The 22,412-nt window shown below is 40.2% G+C and overlaps 1 protein-coding gene across 2 annotated transcripts in view; it reads left to right on the top strand.

The window, feature by feature from the left end:
• Nucleotides 1–22,412, top strand: part of TSSC1 (tumor suppressing subtransferable candidate 1) — a 93,298-nt gene that overhangs the window by 42,190 nt on the left and 28,696 nt on the right. For both annotated transcript variants that reach the window (XM_015425367.1, XM_015425366.1), the window contains exons 4-5: nucleotides 8,539–8,695; nucleotides 19,654–19,753. In XM_015425367.1, coding sequence (XP_015280853.1) covers nucleotides 8,539–8,695; nucleotides 19,654–19,753 — 257 coding nt within the window. The remainder of the gene's footprint in view (nucleotides 1–8,538; nucleotides 8,696–19,653; nucleotides 19,754–22,412) is intronic.

The following is a 22,412-nucleotide window of genomic DNA, read 5'->3' on the forward strand; positions in this document are numbered from 1 at the left end:
TGTCTTCCCTGCTGCATCCCATACTTCCCCAGGGACAGATGAAGAGAAAGACTCTAGTTGGGGGAAAGATCTCTGTGCACAAGTTACCTTAGTGTTTCTTTTCTCACTGAAACGAACATGTATATGGATCTATGATGATAATCTTGACACTTTGCTGTAATCTGCCCATAACGTGAAAAATTTGGAGCTTTAAGACAGACGTTTAGAAAACGTGGAGAATACACCTTTCCAGAAAAGTATTAAAAATCCTTAAAATGCACATATAGGCTGGGTCAAGGCATAATATTCAACCATCATTTGGTGCTGCATGGATGACCCTTGAAGGAGTTTCAAGCTTGTTTGGGCTATCTTTACTCCTCCCACTTGTTCCCCTTACACCCCAAAAGCTACTTCCATTGTTACAAAAATACTTCATTTTCCATTTATAGAGCAAGTGTGAACTGTTTTTTGATGCAAAATTCCTGGTAACTAACTCTTGCCACGTTAAGAGGGAGAGAAGGGGGAATTTTTCAAATGGGCCAGAAGCGCCTTCAAGACTCATTTAAAGCAACTGGTGTAATGTCTGAACCAAGCCACATACTGATATTTCTGTCTCTTTCATTAGAAAACATTCCTGTTTGATTTTAGGCAAACAAACTGGGTTGGAGATGAAAGTTAGAGTCCAATGGCCTCCTTAAGACCAACAACGTTTTATTCAAGGTGTGAGGTTTTGTGTGCATGCACACTTTGTCAGACGATGACATGGAATTACATATCATAGTGGTATATATAGGAATCGTTTGTTAAATTAGCATGCAAAATAGTAAGGGCACATTTTTTAACAGATCAAAAGAATGACAAGCTTAGTTCCTGGTTATCATCTGTTTCGGTTCAACTGGGGGGGGACGACAACATAGGTAATAAATATGTTAACTGGAGATTGATGTGCTCTAATTTGTGAGAATCCCATCCTTAGTCCCCATGTTACAATTTTTCAGAGGAGTGGAGGTTCTGTTTGCAAGTCTCAAAGGAATGATAGCCAGACCTGCAAGATGAAAAAACCTGTACCTTCCTGCTCACTAGATTGTCTTAGGCCTGCAAATAAGCATGATCTTAGAAAGTGAGAGATTTTTCTAAGTGTTCATAGGGGTACAGCCCAGGGGTGTGCATTCAGTATAAACTGAACCGAATAAATACCTGAGAAATACCTTGTTGGTATTTTTTCTGGTGTTTATTCAACCTAATGCAGGTTAGACAATCTGATTCGGCTACCAGTATAGCTGGCCCAAATAAAAGCCAGTATTATCCAGCTATCACTGAGTCACACTGCGGCAGCTTGGAGAAGATATTCCTTTTACTTGTGGAAGCATGCTGCTGCAGTGGCACACTTCCGCAAGTGAAGGGATGGCATTTTAAAATGCCAAATAAATTTGCGTTTCCTGATTATTTACCCAAATCCCAATATCATGCTGGTATTGGGATTCAGGGATATTGGGAAATACCAATGTTTTTGGGGTCCAATGGACCAGAATAAAAAAAAAGCCGATTCCCCCCCTACACACCTCTAGTACAGTCTTCAGTATTTCCAAACCTTGGGTTGACTTGTCTAGTACAGGTAATGGATATCAGAAGTGACAGACAACCAGTAGGCTCTGCTATGTTGACTCTTGTATTCCAAATCAGGCCAAGCATATGCCTCATGGAAATGAATAATAGGCCAAGAATTTACGTTGTCTCTCTGCTTCCAGAAGGTCGCTTAAGAATATTTCCACTGTGACTCAAATCAGTGTCCAAAACAAACTATAGTCTTTGTGATTGCAGCTACAGTGGCACAAAACTCTGTGCAAGCTTTCGAGTTCTCCAGAACTCTTTTTCAGACTGGATGTTACAAAATAAACAAAGGGGTTGTATGTTTCTTGCCATGATTTTGAAGGGCTTTTCAGATCAGCATCTCTATGCTCAGTGCCATCAGGCAAATAGACATATGCTGTTGCCTTTTGGTATTAGGTTATACTGTAGATCCTCTGAGCAAGAAAAAACAAAAACAAATGGTGTCTCTCCATTGGAATTATAAAGGCCACCAATCTTCCTTTTACATCTCTGACACCAAGCGAGATTTAAGGATCCCAAAGATCCTTTATGGGCCAAGAGTAAAGTGATGACTTGATAGTCCTTGTATTAACAATTCGGATGATAAATTTAAGATGACTCATGAGGCTTATGATGAGATAATCCAACATCAAAAATTCCTATGATGAAACAATACAAAATGAAAAAAGATATAGTGCTGGAAGATGGATATCCAGGTCAGATAGCACTTAATCAGCTGCGGGGGAAGAGCTGAGGACAACTATGACTAGCACTATTCTTAGGCTGATTTCGCACTAGAGCTGCCTTCCTGTTACGCCGCCATTTGCCCCAGTTCTGTTGGTCAATTTCACACCCGAAGCCGTGCGGTTGATTTTGACCCGCAGCTTCGCCCGATTTCCTCCGCAGTTTCGTTGATCCTCAAAAAACAGGGTCACAAAACTGCGGGGGAAATCGGGCAAAGCCGTGGGTCAAAATGAAAAGAAAAAAATAGATGGAAAAAAGCCTTAGTGATGCAGCTGGACTAAAGCTGAAAAGATGTTCCACTGTTGACGTGAATAGATGCAAAAGGAAAGTCCAGAGCTGTTCAATGCATATAATAGGAACATGGAACGTTACAAGTATGAATCAAGGTAAGCTCGAAATCGTAAAATGAGAAATGGAATGCTTAAGCATTGTAGTCCTGGGAGTGAGCAAACGAAAATGGACTGGATTAGGACATTTTCAGTCAAAAAATTACCAAGTGTTTTACTTGGGGAATGACAAACACAGAAGGAACGGAGTGGCTCTAATAGTAAGGCGAGATGTAGCCCAATGCAGTCAGGGGCTATAATGCAAAGTCTGACCGAATAATATGTGAAGACAACAGTTTGTTCATTGCAAACACATGCTTTAGGCAACCAGACGACTGTATACATGGACATCACTGGACGGCCTTGCTTCAGGCAATCAAACAAATGACTGTATATACGGACATCACCAGGTGGCCAGTATGGAAATCAAATAGATTACATTATTGGAAGCAAAAGATGGAGAAGCTATATTCTCTCTGCTAAAACAAGACCAGGAGCTGATTGTTGTACAGATCATGAATTGTTAATATCAAAAATTAAAATAAACCTGAAGAAAAACACCACAAAGTCATAATGCTGAAATTCAATCTAAGCAACACTCTTGAAGAGTTTAAAAACCATGTTGTATTACTAAGTTCAAGTGAGTGTGAACTAGAAGAACTATGGGTTGAAACCAGAAATATTATCAAGGATGCACAAAGAATATTCCTGTAGCCAAAAGCCTCAATGGATGACTGATGAAACTCTTAAAATTGCTAAAGATAGGCGAGAAGCAAAAGTAAAAGGTGACAGAAACATAATTAAAAGCCTAAATGCAGTGTTCCAGCAACTCACACATAGAGATAAAGAGAACTATTATAATGACTAGTATAAAGAAACAGAAGAGAATGACAAAAGAGGAAGAACAAGAGATGTGTTCCACAAGATCTAAGAAATCAAAAGGAAATTTCAATCTCGGTTAGGCTAACTGAAAGATCAACATGGAAATACATTAACTGAACAGGACAAAATAAAGCAAAGATGAGAACAAGACACTGAAGAATTGTACAAAAGAGACGAGAGGATGAAATATTCCTTCCAAGAAGCATCTTTTGAAGAACCGCCTACAGTTTTAGAAAGTGAAGTGAGAGCTGCACTGAGAGCAATTGGGAGAAATTATTTATTTATTTACTTGAATTTATACCCCGCCCTCTCCGCCAGGGCAGGCTCAGGGTCACCAGGACTAGATAGGATATCAATAGAGCTATTCCAAGCCTAAGAAACTGAGTCCATCAAAATTTTACCAAGATTGTGCAAACAAATATAAAAAACAAAACAATGGCCCACAAACTGGAAATATTCAATTTATGTCCCAATTTTAAAAAAAGAGATGTCAAAGACTTCAGCAACTATGAGACCATCACATTCATTTCTCATGAAAGTAAAGTGATGCTCAAAATCTTACAACAAAAACTGTTACTGTATGGTATGATATAAGCGTAATAAGGTATAATATAAGCGTAATAACTTGATGGAAATTTGAGAACGCCGAAAAGATAAAGCTAGCAAAATAGACAATGTGATTAGAAATGTAACAAATAGATAATTGAAGAATAGAATATGGAATAAGCCTCCTGTTATATGTTCTATGTTTGTTAGTGGTAGTTACGTGTTGTTTGTTTACATGTATGTTTGTAGTGTATAATGAAAAGAAAAATTATAAAAGTGTACCTTTGGGTATTTAAAAACAAAACAAAAACCTGTTACTGTATAGGGAATGAGAAATGCCAGATGTTCAAGCTGGATTCAGAAGAGGAAGAGGCACTAGAGATCATATTGCAAATTATGTTGGTTACACGATACAAGATAATTTCAGAAGAAAATCAGCTTGTGTTTTATTTTGTCCTAAAATATGGAGAAACAGAATGGTGTCCAATTGGCAAAGGTGTCAGACAAGGATGCATTTATAGAACCACAGAGTTGAAAGGGGCCTCCAGGGTCATCTAGTCCAACCCACTGCACAATGCAGGAAATTCACAATTACCTTCGCCACACACTCCAGTGACCCCTGCTCCATGTCCAGAAGATGGCAAAAAAACCCTATCTCCCTATCTCTTCATCCTTCATGCAGAACATATCATAAGGAAAGCTGGATTAGATTTAGATGAAGGTGATGTTAAATTGAAGAAGAGAAGAGATTGGATTTATACCCCACCCTTCACTACCCAAAGGAGCAGCTTACAATCCCTTCCCCTTCCCCACAACAGACACTCTGTGAGGTAGGTGGGCCTGAGAGAGCTCCCTCAGGAACTGCCTTTGAGAGAACAGCTCTGAAAGATCTTATGACTGACCCAAGCTCACACCAGCAGCGGCATGTGGAGGAGTGGGGAATCAAACCTGGTTCTCACAGGTTAGAGTCCGCCCTCCTAACCACTACACCAAATTGGTTCTCCAAATTGGTAGAAGGAACATTAACAGTTTGGGATTTGCAGATGACACCACATGGCTGGCAGAAAACAGTGAACACTTGAAACGACTACAGATGAAGGTTGAAGCAGAAAGTTCCAAAGCAAGACTACATCAAGAAGACAGAACATCAAGAAGACAGAAGTAATGACTACTAGGGAATTACACAACTTTAAGTGTGATGATGAAGAAATTGAAATTGGTCAAGATTTTCTGTTCCTTGGCTCCATTATTGACCAAAAGGGAGACTGTTCTCCAGAAATCAGAAGGAGACTGAGGCTGAGGAGGGCAGCCATGAAGGAGCTAGAAAAGATCCTTAAGTGTAAAGGTGTTTTGCTGGCAACCAGGATCAAATTAATTCATGCTATAGTATTCCCCATTACTGTGTATGGGTGTGAGAGCTGGGCAATGAAGAAAGCTGACAGGGAGAAAGTAGATTCCTTTGAAATGTGGTATTGGAGGAGAGTTTTATGGATACTGTGGACTGCCAAAAAGACAAATAAGTGAATTCTAGAACAAATCAAGCCTGAACTCTCTCTAGAAGCTGAAATGGCTAAACAGAGAGGGTCTTGTACTTTGGTCACGTTATGAGAAGACAAGAGTCACTGGAAAAGACAATAATGCTATTAAAAGTTGAAGGCAGCAGGAAAAGAGGAAGATCCAACATGAGATGGATTGACTCAATAAAAGAAGCCATGACCCTCCGTTTGCAAAACCTGAGAATGGCTGCAAACGTAGGATGTTTTGGAGTACGTTAATTCATAGGGTCACTATAGGTCGGAAGCAACTTGATGGCACTGCACACACAACACACACACACATACGGCTTAAAGGCAAATAAAGCCAAGCTGGGTGGTGTCAAAAGACCTAAGCACCTTTAAAACAAGTGAGTTGGTTGCATTAATGTCTACTACAAATCAAAGCCCCTCAACTTAGGAAATGAGCAATTGTTTTCCTGAACTGTAAGGTATTCCTTTGCTTGAGAGGGAAAGGAATATTTAGCAGCCCTGTAGATTGCAAAAAAATTAAATCAATGGAACAATAAGTATTTGGGTATACTAGGGAAGATTAGGGCACTTAAAATGTTTATAATACCTAAGTTGATGTATTTGTTTCAGGTACTACCAGAATGGGTATCTAAGAAGTAGTTAGAAGAGTGGGATATGGTATTAAAAATTGGGTTTTTGGAAAGAAACAAGCTAGAATACCAAGGAAAGTGATATATTCATCAAAGGAACATCTAGGCTGGGGTATGCCACAATTGGAAGGATATTATGAAGCTTTCCAAATAAAAATGTTGTTGGAAATTGATGGTAAAAGTAAGGATAAATGTGTCTGATGGGGAAGACTGTATAAATGGAGGAGAAGGCAAGTTTGGAATATTTACATAAAGATTTTTTAAAAACATCAAGAATACAATAGGCCCAAGATGGACAGCATTAAAAATATGGGGGGGGGGGACAGGCTAAGTGGATGCCTCCTCTTTCAAAGTGGGCCCCACTTGAATCACTAAATGAGGAATTTAAACATTTTGAGGTAACTTTTTGGGAAGAGCTACAGGTAAAGGACCTATGGAAAGTGAAAGATATGTATAATGCTCTAGGGAATTTAATACAGATGCAAGAAGTAATGGGAAGAGTGGGAGGATAATATTGGTTAAGAATTATTAGTTTATACAATATTTTGAAACAAAGGAAGTATTCTGTAATATTAAATGAGGACGACACCTCGATGGAAGAATTGTATGCAGTTAAAGAAGATAATTAAAAGGGTATTGTAAGAAAGATATATAGCAGATTGATTGAAGATAAAATTTATATGACTCGTATAATACAGTCAAAATGGGAGAAAGATGTAAAGTTATCAGAAAATGAGATAAATAAAATAATGAAAGGTATTAGGAAAAGTTAGGTGAGGATAAGATTGTGGAAGTCAAGAAGAGATGGTTAGGGTATATAAGATGGGTAAAAGCGGGGGGGCAATAATAACATATTGGTTAAACTTCAAAAGGTGTGCTCATGGTTAAAGTTATAAATCAAGGAATTATTGCTGGTCATTTCGAGGGAGGGGGAGGGAGAAAAGGGAATGGGGGGGAAAGCATTTATTGTATTGAAGTATGTAATATATGTTATGCTATATATTGTTTGAGTTATATGGAAGCAGGATTAATTACTTCAATAAACAAATATTTTAAAAAGTTCAGAAAAGAGCAACCAAAATGATTGTGGACTAGAGCAGCTGTCCTGTTAGGATTCATTGAAACACTAGAACAAGGCAAGTAAGGGGAGACATGAAAGAGGTTTATAAAATTATGTGTGGCATGGAGAGGGGGAAAGGGAGAAACTTTCCTCCCTCTCCCATTATACTAGAACCCAGGGTGATTAGGGCAGACAAAAGGAAGTATTTCTTCACACAGCAAATAGTTAAGCTGTGGAACTTTCTGCCACAGGATGTGGTGATGGCTGCCAACTTGGAAAGCTTTAAAAGGGGAGTAAACAAATTTATGGAGGACTGGGCTATCAATGGCTACTAAGTGTGATGGATATCTAGTTTCTCCAATACCAGTGGTAGTATTTCTCTTTAACTCAGTTGCTGGGGAGCACAGGCAGGATGATGCTGTTGCAGTGTTCCTGTTTGTGGGCTTCCTAGAGGTAGCTGGTTGGCAACTGTGTGAACAGAATGCTGGACTTGGTGGGCCTTTGGTCTGATCCAGCAGGCTCTTCTTATGTTCATCTCCTGTCACTTTCTAAGAACTAGATTGTTACCTAGGATTCTCTTCTTTACTCAGGACTTAGTTATCTAGCCTTTTGTTTATAAACATAATCTTTCTGAAGTGTTCTTTGGAAACTCTGGATTAAGAGATGGACTTGGATCTGAAAAGGTTGGAAACTGATAAACTAGGGGGTTCTTTAGGTTATTTGCTTGAATTTTATGCCCAAGGAATTGAAATGGAAGCACTAAAGGTGTATTTTTTAAGTTCTTTGGAGAAGAGTTGATTTATTGTCCCACATGCAAACTAAAGATCTTGCAATGCCAGACAGAGAGACTTTAAAATTGTGCCTGCATTACTACCATTGAGGTAAAAAATGGCACCCTTGGCAAGAAATCATTGTAATTTCCCATATTAATTGAAATGGACATATAAGAAACAGCACTGGAAAAGTACTTTTAGCAGCATAGCATTATGCACTGAATATTTAAGATGTAGAAATGTGGGTTAAATCTATGCTAATTGTGGGCTCTGCTTTAAAATGATTTTGCTAACTTGTAGCCTATCATTTTGTATGTGTACTGGATTTTTGGAATAAAGCTCAGTAGAATTATTTAACTATTTTTAAAATGGAAGATGTGCTGTGCCTATAGTTACGAAAATACTGATTCACTGTGTACTAGAATTTCTTCCCTTCTCTCCCCCTTGCCATGATGTGTTGACATTATCCTCTGTTCCTTATAGCTTCAGACAGTAAAGTCATGACATGTGCGGCTGTTTGGAGGATGCCGAAGGAATTGGAATCAGGCAGTCATGAATCCCCTGATGATTCATCAAGCAACGCTCAAACCCTGGAGCTACTCTGTCACCTTGACAACACAGCCCATGGCAATATGGCCGGGTAGGATTCTGCATATTTTATACTCCTGCAAAAAATTCGAAGGATAGACTTATGCTGCTCAGTGCAGATTTTATATTCAAATTTTTAACATTGTACATTTAATTAAATCCTCTTTAATTTTTTTTTACTTTTATTGAGTTTTCATCCCCCCTTCACTTAATTCCTGTTATGTAGTATTTAGAAATATTAGTCCTTCTACCACCTCTTAGTGCAGAAGTCCTTGTATATTTCTGTTGTGCCTTTCCTCTCTGCATATATGTGGTTATGCAGGGCTTTAAAAAGAAAAAAGAAAAAGAGGTGCCAGAAATCTCCAGCAGAAATGAAGTTTTCAATCTGTATACTGAAACTTGTGAACTTTTAAACATTTTAAAAAGAATTTTGTTAAGGAGGTTACAGAACTCCGTTCCGGCACATTCCCCCAGAAAAAAAGCCCTGTGCCATATCAACTACTATCTTGAATGGTTTATTCACTCAATGGAATGTAACTTAGAAATCTTGTTTTGATGTTTGTCCTCCTAAGGAATGTTCTCTGTTTGAAGTCTTATTTTGTTGTAGAAAGTCGGTGCTTTCCCATCCGAAATTAATAATGATGCATAGCAGAGCCTTGTCAAGTCATTCACATTTCCCTTTATTCAATGAAGACTAATTTTTGCTTGGAGTGTTCATTCAGGAATTATTTAAAAAGGTGTGTTCTGAAAGAACTGTTTTTTCCTTAGTGTTTGTGCACTAGTGAAAGCAAGGATGAGATGAACAGTCCTGTAAATCAGAGTTAACTAACAAAATTTGAGTCCAGTAGCACCTTCAGGCCCAGCAACTTTTATTCAAGGTATAAGCTTTCATGTGCAAGCACACTGTGTGCTTGCACACAAAAGCTTATACCTTGAATAAAACTTTGTTGGCCTTAAAGGTGCTACTGGACTCAGACTTTGTTGTTCTGCTTCAGACCAACATGGGTACCCACCTGAATCTATATTCACGGTTGACTAACTTCTGTCTTGCACAGTCTATTTATTCTTTGCTAGAATCCCCACCTTCTTCTGGGGGTTATGTTTAATAAAGTGCATGCACCTTAGGATTAAGTTTAGTGTTAAGTTGTCATTCACCTGTGTAATAGGGCATCTTCAGAACTATTTCCCTTAGAAGTCCCACAAAGCATTACCATTCCACTGTTTTTTGTAAGTGTCATAGCAACCAGCAACCATAACTGGTCTTTAAGTGGACCATTGTTTTTCTTCTGTCCACCTTTGCTATAAAAAAGTGACATGTCACCCTTTAAATAATCATCTAAAAGATGGAATTGTCTGGTACTGGAATCAATCATCTGCTCCTTTTCAGCTTGTGTATTGGCAGTCATGAGGCCTTTGGATGCCTTGCTGTGTTTGATATCAAAAGAGTATATGATAGGAAACAGACACAAAATATAAAGGAATCAGGGCTGATATTCTTTACTGCACCAAATGAACTCTAAAGCTACCATGATGAGTTGGAAAAGGAGACTCTAATTTGATGATGATAAATGTATCACTGCAGTAGATGTGGAGATATATATACCATATATTTATGGCATGTTGGATGTTAGGTACATTAAAATAAATTTGATGCTAAAAATCAGACTTTCAAGATAACACATTTTGCCTTTAAAAAGCAGAAGGTAAGATTTAATATGGAATCTTACATTTGGCTTTTACTGTGGGTTTTAATATTAATTATTTAGGTTGCTTCTGGCTTTCACAAGGAAAAAATTATCTGGAGTCTCCTTAATTGTACCCATGCATTGATCTCCTCCCTTGCATTGGCCCTGAAGTATTTTATCCATCCAAGTTTTCTGTCTGTGATTGTAGTGTAATACAAAAGGGAAACTGCTAGATGTTCATGCTAATACATTCTGTTTATAATAACCTGAAGCCATTGACTGAACACACATGAAGCTTCCTTATAATGAATCAGACCACTGTCCATCAAGTCCGGTATTGTCTACTCAGACGGCAGCAGTTCTACAGTTTCTCAGGTTGAGGTCTTCCACATACTTAGTTCCTGGTCCTTTTAACTGGAGATGATGGGATTGAACTTGGGACCTTCTGCATGCGAAGTAGAGATTCTTCCACTGAGCTACAGCCGGTCCCTTCCCCAAGACTGCTGCTCTCGCTACCGCTGAATACTGCATCAGAAATTACCAAACCAGACAAGCATAGTGTGTCAACTCATCAACTACATGATTCTGAATAATATGTATTTTAATGTTTTGAAATATTTTTCTAAACATTTGATAAAACTGACAACAGTGTGAAGTCCAAACAAAGCATATCAGATTTGAAGCCTTCTTGATTCCATGATAGAAATGATCGGGTTGAGCTAGAGGACACTGAAGATAGTCTCAAGAATTTTGGCATAACTTGTGAGGTTTTATTGTTCTCCCCTCATTTTAATAAAAAATACAGCATTCCAAGCCACTTTACAAACTGTTTGATGTTCTTCTAAGTAGCTTGTCATGCAGCATGCAGAAATGCGGTTAAAGATTAAGTGACCACCTGGCCATAAGCTAGTTTGTTTCTGTGAGTAGTGTTCTGTTAATGAAGGATGGAATGGAGATATATGTAGCGAAGTGCTTAAGCACCTTGCGAAAATGTGAAGATATGTGAAATGTATCAGATTACAACTTTCATGTGTCTGTCTAACACACTTTTACAGTATCTTTTTAGAGACCCACCTCCGTATTGACTTGATCCATGAGATGTTGAAGCATGTAGAACGCCAGGCCAAAATGTAGTACTTGAATGGTACAACAGAATGGAGGAGGGAAGAACTGTGTAAGCTGCTTTGGGTCCCTGTGAGGGAGAAAAGCGGGGTATAAGTGAAATGAATTAAATATTTGTGATGGTAATTAATGTTTACAGAATTTATAGCTGAAGATTTCACCTTTAGGTAGATGATCCATAACAGTGCAAATGATGAAGGTTATGGATAGTCAGAACTTAAAAAATAAAAGAGATGGTGGCTTAAGTGGTTTCCCCCATCAGACCAGTTCTACACCAAGAAAAGCTGAATTCTACAAACAATATGAACTCTGAAAATGTTCACATTTATTACTGTTTCTGCTATACATAGTGATGGGCAAAAAGAGATATAGGATTCCAGTGGCCATTATCTTTGGCCATTCTCTTTGCTCAGCCTGACTTTTGGTTTCTTAGGTTCTACTGGATGCTCTCCAGTTTTTAAGCCTCCATTTTAGATTCCATTGGATTCCTTGAGTTCAAAGGAGAAACAAAATCCACATTCCATAGTTTATTTTGCAATATCCAGTAGATTCATGTTTACACTTTTGAAAATGGAATGTGAAAATGTAAAATGACTATTTCAGTTAACAAATTATCCCTCTGCTTCATTTTTGGGAAGCAGTGTGTCTTCCCAAATTAGCTGAATGTAGCCTTGTACAAGATCAGCAATGGCAAATTTTCAGTGTGAACGTCTTGAGATTCAGTTCAAATGTAACATTAAATTATAACATTTGTATGGATTAATACAGTATTCTTGGGTCAGTGTAATATAAGTCTAGAATGTAATAAATAAATATAAATAATAAATAGAACCAAAGTTTTGCTTGATAAGTAGAGTTCAGGTCCAGTTGCCAAATTATAATTTTCCAACCCTTTCTCAAAGAGTCCCTGGACACCATCTCACGCAACTGTGCTTTGCTAACTTTAAATAGGACCTTATCCTCTATTGGTTGGGTTGGGACATAATCTACACCAGTTTGGTGTAGTGGTTAAGTCTGCGGACTCTAATCTGGGAGAACCGGGTTTGATTCCCCACTCCTCCACTTACACCTGGCTGGATGACCTTGGGCAAGCCATAGTTCTGATAAGAGCTGTTCTTGAAAAAGAGCAGTTTCTGGCAAGAGTTCTCTCAGCCCCACCTACCTCACAGGGTGTCTGTTGTGGGGAGGGGAAGGGAAAGGAATTTGTAAGCCGCTCTGAGACACCTTTGGGTAGTGAAGGACGGGGTATAAGTCCAATCTCTTCTTTTTCTTCTAGAGAAAGACATAATTAAACTTAAGAATCCACTTGCAGCCATGGTTTTCAAGCTAGTTTTATGGCAAAAAAAAGTATTTATTTGTAGTCAAATTTATACCCCGCCCTCCCCGCAAAGCAGGCTGAGGGTGGCTTCCAACAACAATTAGAGGAATACTTGTCCAAATATGGTACTCAGTCCTATAGAGTTCAACACTGTATCTAAATGGGTGTGTATGTGTTTGATTTTTTCAGCTTCCAATTAGGCATGTTAGTTAGCCATAGGCTTCCCAAGTCCCCCTGGCGCCGGATCAGGCCCTGGGGGGAACTCCTCCCCGGTGTGTGCGTCACCTGGAAGTGACGTGACCACGCCGGGCACGCTGGGGGCGGGGCCACGGCCATCTGAGGGAAAACTATGGTTTCCCCTCGTATGGCCGTGGCCCCGTCCCCAGCGTGCCTGGCGTTGTCACGTCACTTCCAGGTGACGTGCATGCGGCGCGCGTGCACTTTGCGCGTGCACCAGACACCAGCCGGGAGCCCCCCACTCCCGGCGAAGATCGACTTGGCAACCCTAGTTAGCCACTGTAATTTCAATACATATTGCCAAAGTGGCTAAAGAGCACACAAACAGCAGAATCCCAGAGAAGCACAGATAAAGATCGACTCATTATTGTTACCTCTTAAAACTTACAAGCTCTCTCATGACTTAGACAGTATTGTGGTAGTAGCTTCTGGTAAGCATTCAGGTTTTGCAGATATTGTGCAGATATTTCACTTATTTCTATCACTGATGAATTCTCATTCATTCTCTCTCTCTTTCTGTCCCCCACTTCACCCATACAAGTCCTGCGCTCCTGTTCTTTGTAGCTTTACACTGTGATTGGTATTGTCAGGTTGTTTTGTCTTTATGTTCTCTTGCTACTTCTAAACAGCATTCCCTCTCTGAATTCTTTCTTTCAGTTTCTCTTTGTGCCAAGTTTAAAGGTCTGTCTTGCCTTCAGAACTTGGCATAAGATGACTGCTTCGGACTAATTTAACTCTGCATTCCCCTTTTACTCTTTCCTCTCCCTCTTCATCCTGTTCTGTACAGAGCTTTTTGCTTTCTTTCATGGCAGTACATCACATAGACCCTTCCTTCCTGCTTTTCTTCTGAGTTTTTTTTATCCCCCCTTGACCCTATTTTACAGTAAAATGTCTCTGATTTCTTACCTTGGTGATCTAAAACCTCTCAAGATCCAAAACAGAGCAGTTGCTTCTTACATTTCTGCAAAGATTTGCAGAATAATCAAAGCATCTTTTTAGCTAACTGGCTTGCTTCCGACACTTAATACCATAATCAAATAGATATCCATTTGATCTTGGTGGAGAGAGGGCAGGGAGAGCTTTCAGCAAAATCCATACCCCAATGCCCTGTGCTGGTACCTTGATTCAGTACATTGTCAAGAGGAACAGAAGGAGTCCACAATGTGTTATATATTTCCCCCTGTGATTATAGATTTTTCTCCAGAATGTAAAAACTCATGGTCAGTACTTGGGGCCAATCTACATGTTCAGAAAAAGTGTGTGATTGAACTCTCTTCGGGTCTGTAGTATTTAAGACTGAAGATCAAAGATTACTTTGAGTGAAGACTCTGTATTCTCGGAAGTAGGATTCCAGTTTTGTCTTCCTATGTTAATTTTCTACTCACAAGATGTTTCTGTGTGCTCAACTCTGCTAAGTAGCTCACTGTGCTGCAGGTTCTTTTCAGATTTTAAGTGAGAGCAAGACCAGCCATGTTCACACCAGGTTAAATTTACAAATCAAAGTGGTTTATTAAATACAATAGACCCCTACACTTGTAAGAGCAGGTAATCAAGTAAAAGTTTACAAAACACATTATATTGCCTCTCCACCTTCCCCCCATCCTGGGGAATGAAGGATACCAACTAAAGCTACAAGGCGGCTGGCCAATCACTGCAGAGGTAAGAGCATTTCTGGCCTTCTCAGGCATGGTCAAGGCAGAGGGAGGCAGGAAGGAGGAAGCTGATCCCCATAGTCATACTTACTTGTTCTTCTGCAATGATCGAGCATGAGAGTGTAAAAAGTTGCATTTCTTGAGACTGGATGTTTCTCTGGGCTTCTCCATCCCTCGATTGCCCTGAACTCCCATTGGCTGGATTGTCCATATTTAATTAAGGGGAAATGTTTCTGTTGTCAGAAGTTCAGTTCCACAATTTCCCTGCAGCTTGCTCTTCCACGTGTCTCTTCTGACCACGTCTTGATTAAGATGAGTGTACATTCACATGTACAGGAGAAGCAAAACGTTAAGCAAGATTCATTCATTCCTAACCACTCCGTTCATGCTTTCTCCAGACTATCTTTGTAGGTTGCTTTGAGCAGCAATTCCTTTTCTAATTATTAGTCTGTGCATAGTATCTCTTCCCCCACAACCACCAGTTTTCTAGACATTCAGGCAAGATACCCCCTTGTTTTAGTAAAAGGGAAGAATTTGCATTCAGTTCAGTTAGATCTGTTTAGGCATAGTTTTGGTAAGAGATTAAGAATAAGGGATTCTTCCAAAAACTTCACAAACAAAGTGGATTTGAAGGAAGAATTATAGCAACATATAGCGGTTGGAGGTCCAGGCAGGCTATGCCAAACCGGGCTTTGTGTCTGGTTCAATTTTTCAGGAGCATCAGAGTTGGGCATGCCGGCTGTTAGAGGTATAAAGTTTTCTAGAAATGTTGAAGCCATGTGAGGGGGAGCAAAATGTAAATCTGGATAAAATTAAAATAAATGCAAGTACTTAATCAACCCTAAACCTTTTTTTACTACTTTAACACCATAAAATGTATAGTATCTTAGCATACAATATTATATTGTTTAGCATTTTCATAACATTTAAAAGTATAAACGACTCAGTGTTCTACAAACAAAATTCTAAGTATACCAATACTACAGAGACGGATGGTGCTGTGTGCCTTTTCCAAAAGGAAGGCGTTGCTGGTTTCTGTGGATATGGAGAGTATGCAAGGAGGGCATGAGATGTTCATAGCTGAAACATACTGAATTTGATATGGGTGACACAATCAGAAAAAAAAGACAGGCAACGGGAAATATGGAGTTGGACGGAGGAAGAAAAGTCTGGAGCCAAAAGGTAGAGTAGGGCATTGTCTGTGTATAGATGGTTTTGAAAAATATGGGATTTGATGAAATCTTATAGGAAGAAAACAGGCCAAATATAGATCCTTTGAGAACAGAAACAGAAATAAAGCAGAAAAGTGCTCCCCCTCCCCCAAACAGTGGATGAGATTAGGTGGATAGGAAGAGAACCAAATAAAGACAGTCACAGAAATCCAGGGCATGAAAGGGAGTCGAATCAGTCAAAGGCACCTTAAGAGGTCAAGGAGGATGAGGACAGAAGTAGAAGCCGCTTGGATTCGGAAGTCATAAGATCAGTGAGTTCATGAGGGCAGTTTAAGTGGAGTGCAGAGGAGAGAATCCGCTTCTAAGGTGTCAAGAGAAAAGCTGGAGGAGGAAGAAGGTCAAAACAGCCTTTGTAAATGTTGCTAAATGTTTAAAACGTTCCACAGTTATTGTGGCCATCTTATTTTTTTATACAAAGAGGGAAGATAGAAGAAGTTAGCTTTGAGGTTTATGGGGTGTGTACGGAAATCCCAGTTAAATTATGACTGAGTTGTGAAATTCCCTGTGTAGACCTGGCCAACATTGTATATCCCAGCCTGTTTTGTAGAGTGGGTGTGTGTCTAAAATACTATTCTGATCTCCTCCAAGGAAAGGCTTGCATAATAAATAGGCCATGAAATTCCACAGTGAAACTGTACTGCAAGTTAGTTTGGTATTAAAAGATTTTGGTTCTTCTGTTTCCAGAACGTGTCCTGTAGCCATCTGTATATTAATTTTCACAGTAGTACTCAACCCAGAGCCAGAGCCACATTTGCATTTACCATAATCCAGAGAAGTCATGTGACTATTTTATGCCCATTGCAGCACTCTACCAAACACGTACAATAATATAAGAAGTAGCTATAACAGTAACCTTTTAAATTACCGGAGGATGTCTGAGCATGTAGGGATGTATGTCTCCCCACTGCTGTTGACAGCCAGGTCTTGGGTATCTGGAGTGAGATGAAGAGCTTCCCTCTCTGTCTTCTTGCTCTCTCCTCAGCATGAGGCACAGTTGCTCAGGAAAGAGGCAGTGTGCCAAAGAGGCAGCTTAAAGTGGCTTGCAGCTTACCCATCTTCAGTCACTCTAGTCTTTCAAGGCAGGGGCTTGAGTGCTTGAGAGGGCACTTTCCCACTTCATTCCCCTTGCCCACCAGTCTGTGGATCGCCACTGTGGGAGCGGTGGCACAGGGGATTTATCCTCTGGTTAAAACATCTGAGCTGAACAGTACTGCTGAGCTGAACAGTACTGCTGGTGTGAGCTACCAGCCTTGTCCCCAGCTCGCCGTCCACCCAGCGGTTCGAAAGCTTCGGCGAGTAGATAAAATGGGTACCACTCCTTAGAGAGGGTGGGCACACTAAACCCCCTGGTGGGGGAGGTATTAGCTGGTGAACGGAATGTCCAGCAGGTAAGATCGAAAGCCTAGAAAGAACTCTTCGGCATCAAGAAAGCCTGTACTGGGCCGTCCGGCCAGGCGGTGGCAGTGCTGCGCTGCAACTTGAAGCAGTCCTGGAAAAAAAACTGACGATATCAAGCCACGCCGAGGGAAAATGCCGTTGGAACATGTCTGACCCTACAGCTGAACAAACTCCCCGTCGACTGCGAGCGTGTGTGATTTAAAGATTTATATGTTGTCTTCCTTTACCTCTTTGAATCATTGTTAGCCCCGTGTGTATATGAGTAACTGTAAATCGCTCAGAGCCAGCAAGCTCTGCAGGATTGAGCGATTAATAAAATTGAAAGATTATTATTATTATTATCACCCAAACTGAGCTTTAACCTGTGTCGTTTACAAGCAGTTTGGGTACCCAGTAACAGGCTCTCTGTTCATGTGCAAAGTGCAGAGGCCCTCATCTCTCACTCCCCTTTATCCATGTGTATGTGAATGAGCAATGAGGCATATAGGTGAGATGCTTTGAACACAGTCTGCTTTGCATAAAAGAGAAAGAACTTTTTCACTATAGCAGAGCTTTACAATTTTGACCAGGGTACACAGGGAGAAAGGATATCCTAATACAAAGAACTGTGGCTGATCCAAGAAAAGAAAGTAAAAAACTTTAACCTATCTTTAGATGTTACCTCAGTATTCCTCCAGGGGAATGGCTACTAGCCACTGGCACTTAGGGAAAAGAGGCTGGTGGCCCTCTATTCTTTCCCTTGCTTCTACTTCAGCATGGCCACACTGCTTGAACCACACAGCTTGAACACTATTGACCAAGTGTGCAGATCTTCCTGCCCCAGCTGGGTGAAAGTCTCTTAACCCATTTTGAGTTTGGGATCTGACACCCATGTAGCACCCTGGCTTTTTGGCTTCATTGCACAGCTCATGTTATTGCAACAACCATTCATCCTGCCTCTTCCTGACAGTTGGGCAAATAGTTATTTCCTTACAGAAATCTCATGCCCACTTTGTTGGCAATTTGAGCATTTATGGCCCACCCTCTGCGAAAGAATGTTGTTTCCAGAGCTTTGGTGACTCCTGAGTGAGTTTCAAAGCATCTTACACCTCCTGAGCATCCCAGGGATCACCTGCAAACCACAAGTCATACGGGGGGAATGGCCCTGCCTACTTTCCTAGAACTTTGGGGTTGGGGGGGGGAGGAGATTAGAAGATGGTAAAAATGACACCAAGTATAAAGCATATAAACTTTTTCAGTAAAAATGGGAATTTAACTTTTTGTTAGCTATTTATCAAAGGGTTGGTTGTTTTGCCAACTTGATGCAAGGCTTTAATTTTTTTAAACGAGTGTCCTATCAGTGAGTTGTGTGAATATATAGAACTTTCATAATAACAGATTAAGAGATTGAACTCACACAGGGAGGAGTGTATTCCTTATCTTGGAAACAAAATTCTGATATGCCTAGCAGTTTTAGAATCCAGCCCCTGGTTTTTTCTAATTTTAAATGTATATTCCCAAATACACTGATGATTGCAGATTCCAGCTATCTCCTGTATCCTGGCCAATGTGGTTGACTTGAGCAAAATATGTCAGACATTTATGAAATGCAACATCTTTACTGTGGGTTTTAAAGTGTCTAGAGTGTTTACCTTGCTTCTCAGAATGAAGGATGATCACTTTCAAGGTTGCGTACCTAAATCCCTCATTTCCTTTTTGTAGGTAGGGTGCTGCTGTTTCACTTATTCAAAAAGGTGCTCCCCAGCCCCCCCCAGGTTATAATATTGGAAATACAGCTCATTTTTAACATAGACCAGGCTTGATATCCAGCAGTACCGAGTTGTTGTGTGTTGCCAGTGATGCAATAGTTTATTAACTTCTGATGATGCCAAGCCAATGAGCCTTTATTTATCCAGCTCTTTCAACAATTGATTATGATTTATCATTAAGACAAATAATCTTGATAGTAAGGACTTATCTCAAGAGAACCGAATAAAGATGAATGGGAGAGGGGTAGGAGTTAAAGGTTACGCTGATAGAGTGGAGTAAATGAGGCCTCATTTTACCATTTCTGTATGCGATAATGAAGAGGGATTGAACCTTAAAACCTGCTGACTTACACTATACACCCATCTATTCATGGGATAAGAGTAACAAATTAGTTCATTTCAGTCTCTTCTCAGTGACACACTTTTACTATTACATTTTTAAAATTTGGTTTTATTATGATATCCATCAGTAAGCCACTTGGAGAGATGAGGGTATAATTTTAAAAAATAATTTTCTGAAGATTATAGTTATATGAAAGGCTCCCAATGAAAGTGACTTGCATAGTACATATATTTTGAAACTGTCAAAAGTACATTTTTGCATTTGTGTGTTTGCAGTGTTTTATGGGAGCCAATGGGAGATGGCAAAAAACTAATTTCTCTGGCGGATAATCACTTGCTTCTGTGGGATTTACAAGAAAGTTCAAGCAAAGCTGTGGTAAGGTGGATATGTAGCAATTTACAGTTGGTTTTACTGACAAGCTACTAACGCGTTTAGTGATGTTGTGAAAAGCTCTGTATTGCTCCATTCTCAAAGGGAAGCTAACAAATATTTATTAAATAAGGGACATCTTTTTTGACACCCATAAAATTGTTTCAGAAACTATACTTGCTCATATGAACAGCAGAATATTCATAATTTTTGGTGTGAAACTTGGCTTCTCCACCCCCACCCCCCCACTTTGGGTAGCCAGCCAGCTTTTTTTTAATTCCTTCTATCTGTTGCCAGTGTTACCCCAAATTGTCCAGTCTCCTTCTCCCCCTCTCCCTTGCCAACTGTTGGCTGACTCCTTTTCTAGAGTAACGTCTGTTTGCATGCTGTGATCAACATTCTTGCATGATTGAAGTGTCAAGTTTGTACAGACATACTTAGCATTTCTTCCCATCCCTCTTGCCTCCCCTGGGCTGCTCTGCCTTGCCTGCCTTTAAGGTTTTGTGAATGTTAATTAGGCTTTCACTGTCCTAGGCACTCTTTTTGCTCATAATCTCAAAGTTGCCACATTTCTCCTTAATTCCAATCTGTATCTAATATAAGCATTTCCTTTGGGTTGTTCTCCAGTCTGTCACAAGTCATGCTGTTTAATTAAAAAAAGAAGAAGAATTTTCTACTGAACATTAAGTTCTTGCTTGATTTTGCTAGATTCTGCTTTCAGGAAGTCATCATTGCCTTATGCCATTCATTTGCTGCACTATTCCTCCAAATTAACATTGTTCCCAATTAACCCTTCACTTTGCTGCAATATAGCAATTGATTTTTCTATGAATAAAGCTGTGTGAAATGTCCACTTTAAAAAAAAAGTTCGCATCTGGGTTCTACACTGTGAAAAGGTGAATTCTCTGCCATGCTTCCATAATATGGATTAAACTGATTTGTATACATTTGCTTGTCCTGCATTAATTCTGTTAATCATGGAGACAGGTGAAGAGCTATGAAAGCACTAAAGGAATGCCCACTGGGAATTCTCTTGTATCCCACCTTCCTGTTCCACAGACTTCTAATGTTTCTTGGTGTTACATGTTTACAAACTGTCCACAGCTATGCAAGCTAGAAATTAGTTTTTAAGGAGGGGGGAAAAGAGTAGAAATTCTCAGGATGCTGAATTTAGTATTCTAAATTCTCTTCTTGTATGGAGTTTTTCAGAATACATACAGGCCTGACTGGTTGAGAAGCAAACATTTGTGTGCATTTGTGTGTGTGTGTGTGTGTGTGAGAGAGAGAGAGAGAGAGAGCTCTGGATTGGGAAATACCTGGAGATCGGGGGGTTGGAGCCTGGGACCTCAGCAACGTATAATGCCACCCATCCTCCAAATAGGGTTGCCAGGTCCCCCCTGGCCACCGACGGGGGATGGGGGGTAGGATTGCCAGTTGGGAAACTCCTGGAGATTTGGGGGTGGAATTTGGGGAGAACAAGGCCCTGAGTGGGGTACAATGCCCTAGAGCCCACCCCCCAAAGCATCCATTTTATCCAGGGGAACTGATCTCTGTAGCTTGGAGATGAGCTGTAATTCCAGGGGATCCCCAGGTCCCACCTGGAGGCTGGCATCCCTACCTCCAGAGCGACCATTTTCTCCAGGGGAACTGATCTTGATCCTCTGGAGATGAATTGTCATAGCAAGAGATCTCCAGATGCCACCTGGAGGATGGCAACCCAAGCTATTTAGTCTGGATCCAGCCTCTTGAAAGGTTCATCATTTTGGACTCAAATGGATTTTACAAAGAAGCTGGATGTTTCCCCTTTCTGAAGAGATAGAGTTTGTTATGTTTTAAGGCCAAGTAATAACTATTTTCACAAGTATACACAATTTATGTCTGTGTAATATTTGAGAACAGTACATGGTATATAGTAACAAGGGGAGGATAGTTAATCTTTAAAAAGCCACAATGACTTTACAAATATTACTAGAGTTTCCAATTGTGGGTTGGGAAATTCCTGGAGGTTTGGGGGTGAAGCCGGGGAGGGCAGGTGTGACAGGCCTTTTCTATCAACTAAGGGGGCCCATACAGCCTCTTATGATTTTGGGGGATTGAGTTTGTTTTAAACTTTCCCTCAGTTATGAGATGTACTTAGGATAGCAAGTGTAAAGGCTTCGGTTTTGCTGCCATGAGGTAAGTTTTGTGGGGAGCAAGTAGAACTTGGAGATTACTGAGGAAGGAGTTGAATGTAAATAACAAAGAAGATTTATTTATTTACAGTTTGGTTTTTAAAGAACAGAACAGCGTTTCTGGTTTTTGGCGACTCGCAAGTGGGTGCACTCCAGCATTGCTCTGATGTGAGTGGCCTGCAAACATGCCAATGGGGAGGGGTCCAAGTTGATCTTGGACCCCTGTGACCCTTTGTAGGAGCGTTGCAGCCTGGGGCATGAGATGTGCCACTCCCAAGGCAGAATGTCTCAGTACCTGGCATTGAGGGGAAAAGCGGACGGTTTCTTGTTTAGTCATGTGGATGGGAGTCCATTGACAAAGCACAAGTTTTGGGCTGTTACTGCCCGGGCTTTGTCCAAGTTGGGTCTCTCAGGAGTGAAGTTTGGCACTCACTCTTTTTGGATAGGTGCTGCTTCCACCACTGCATTCTTAGGCTATACCATGGCTGATATTC

The sequence above is a fragment of the Gekko japonicus genome, unplaced genomic scaffold (assembly GCF_001447785.1).
Source record: "Gekko japonicus isolate JY-2015 unplaced genomic scaffold, Gekko_japonicus_V1.1 scaffold153, whole genome shotgun sequence".
In the NCBI taxonomy this organism is placed as follows: Eukaryota; Metazoa; Chordata; class Lepidosauria; order Squamata; family Gekkonidae; genus Gekko; species Gekko japonicus.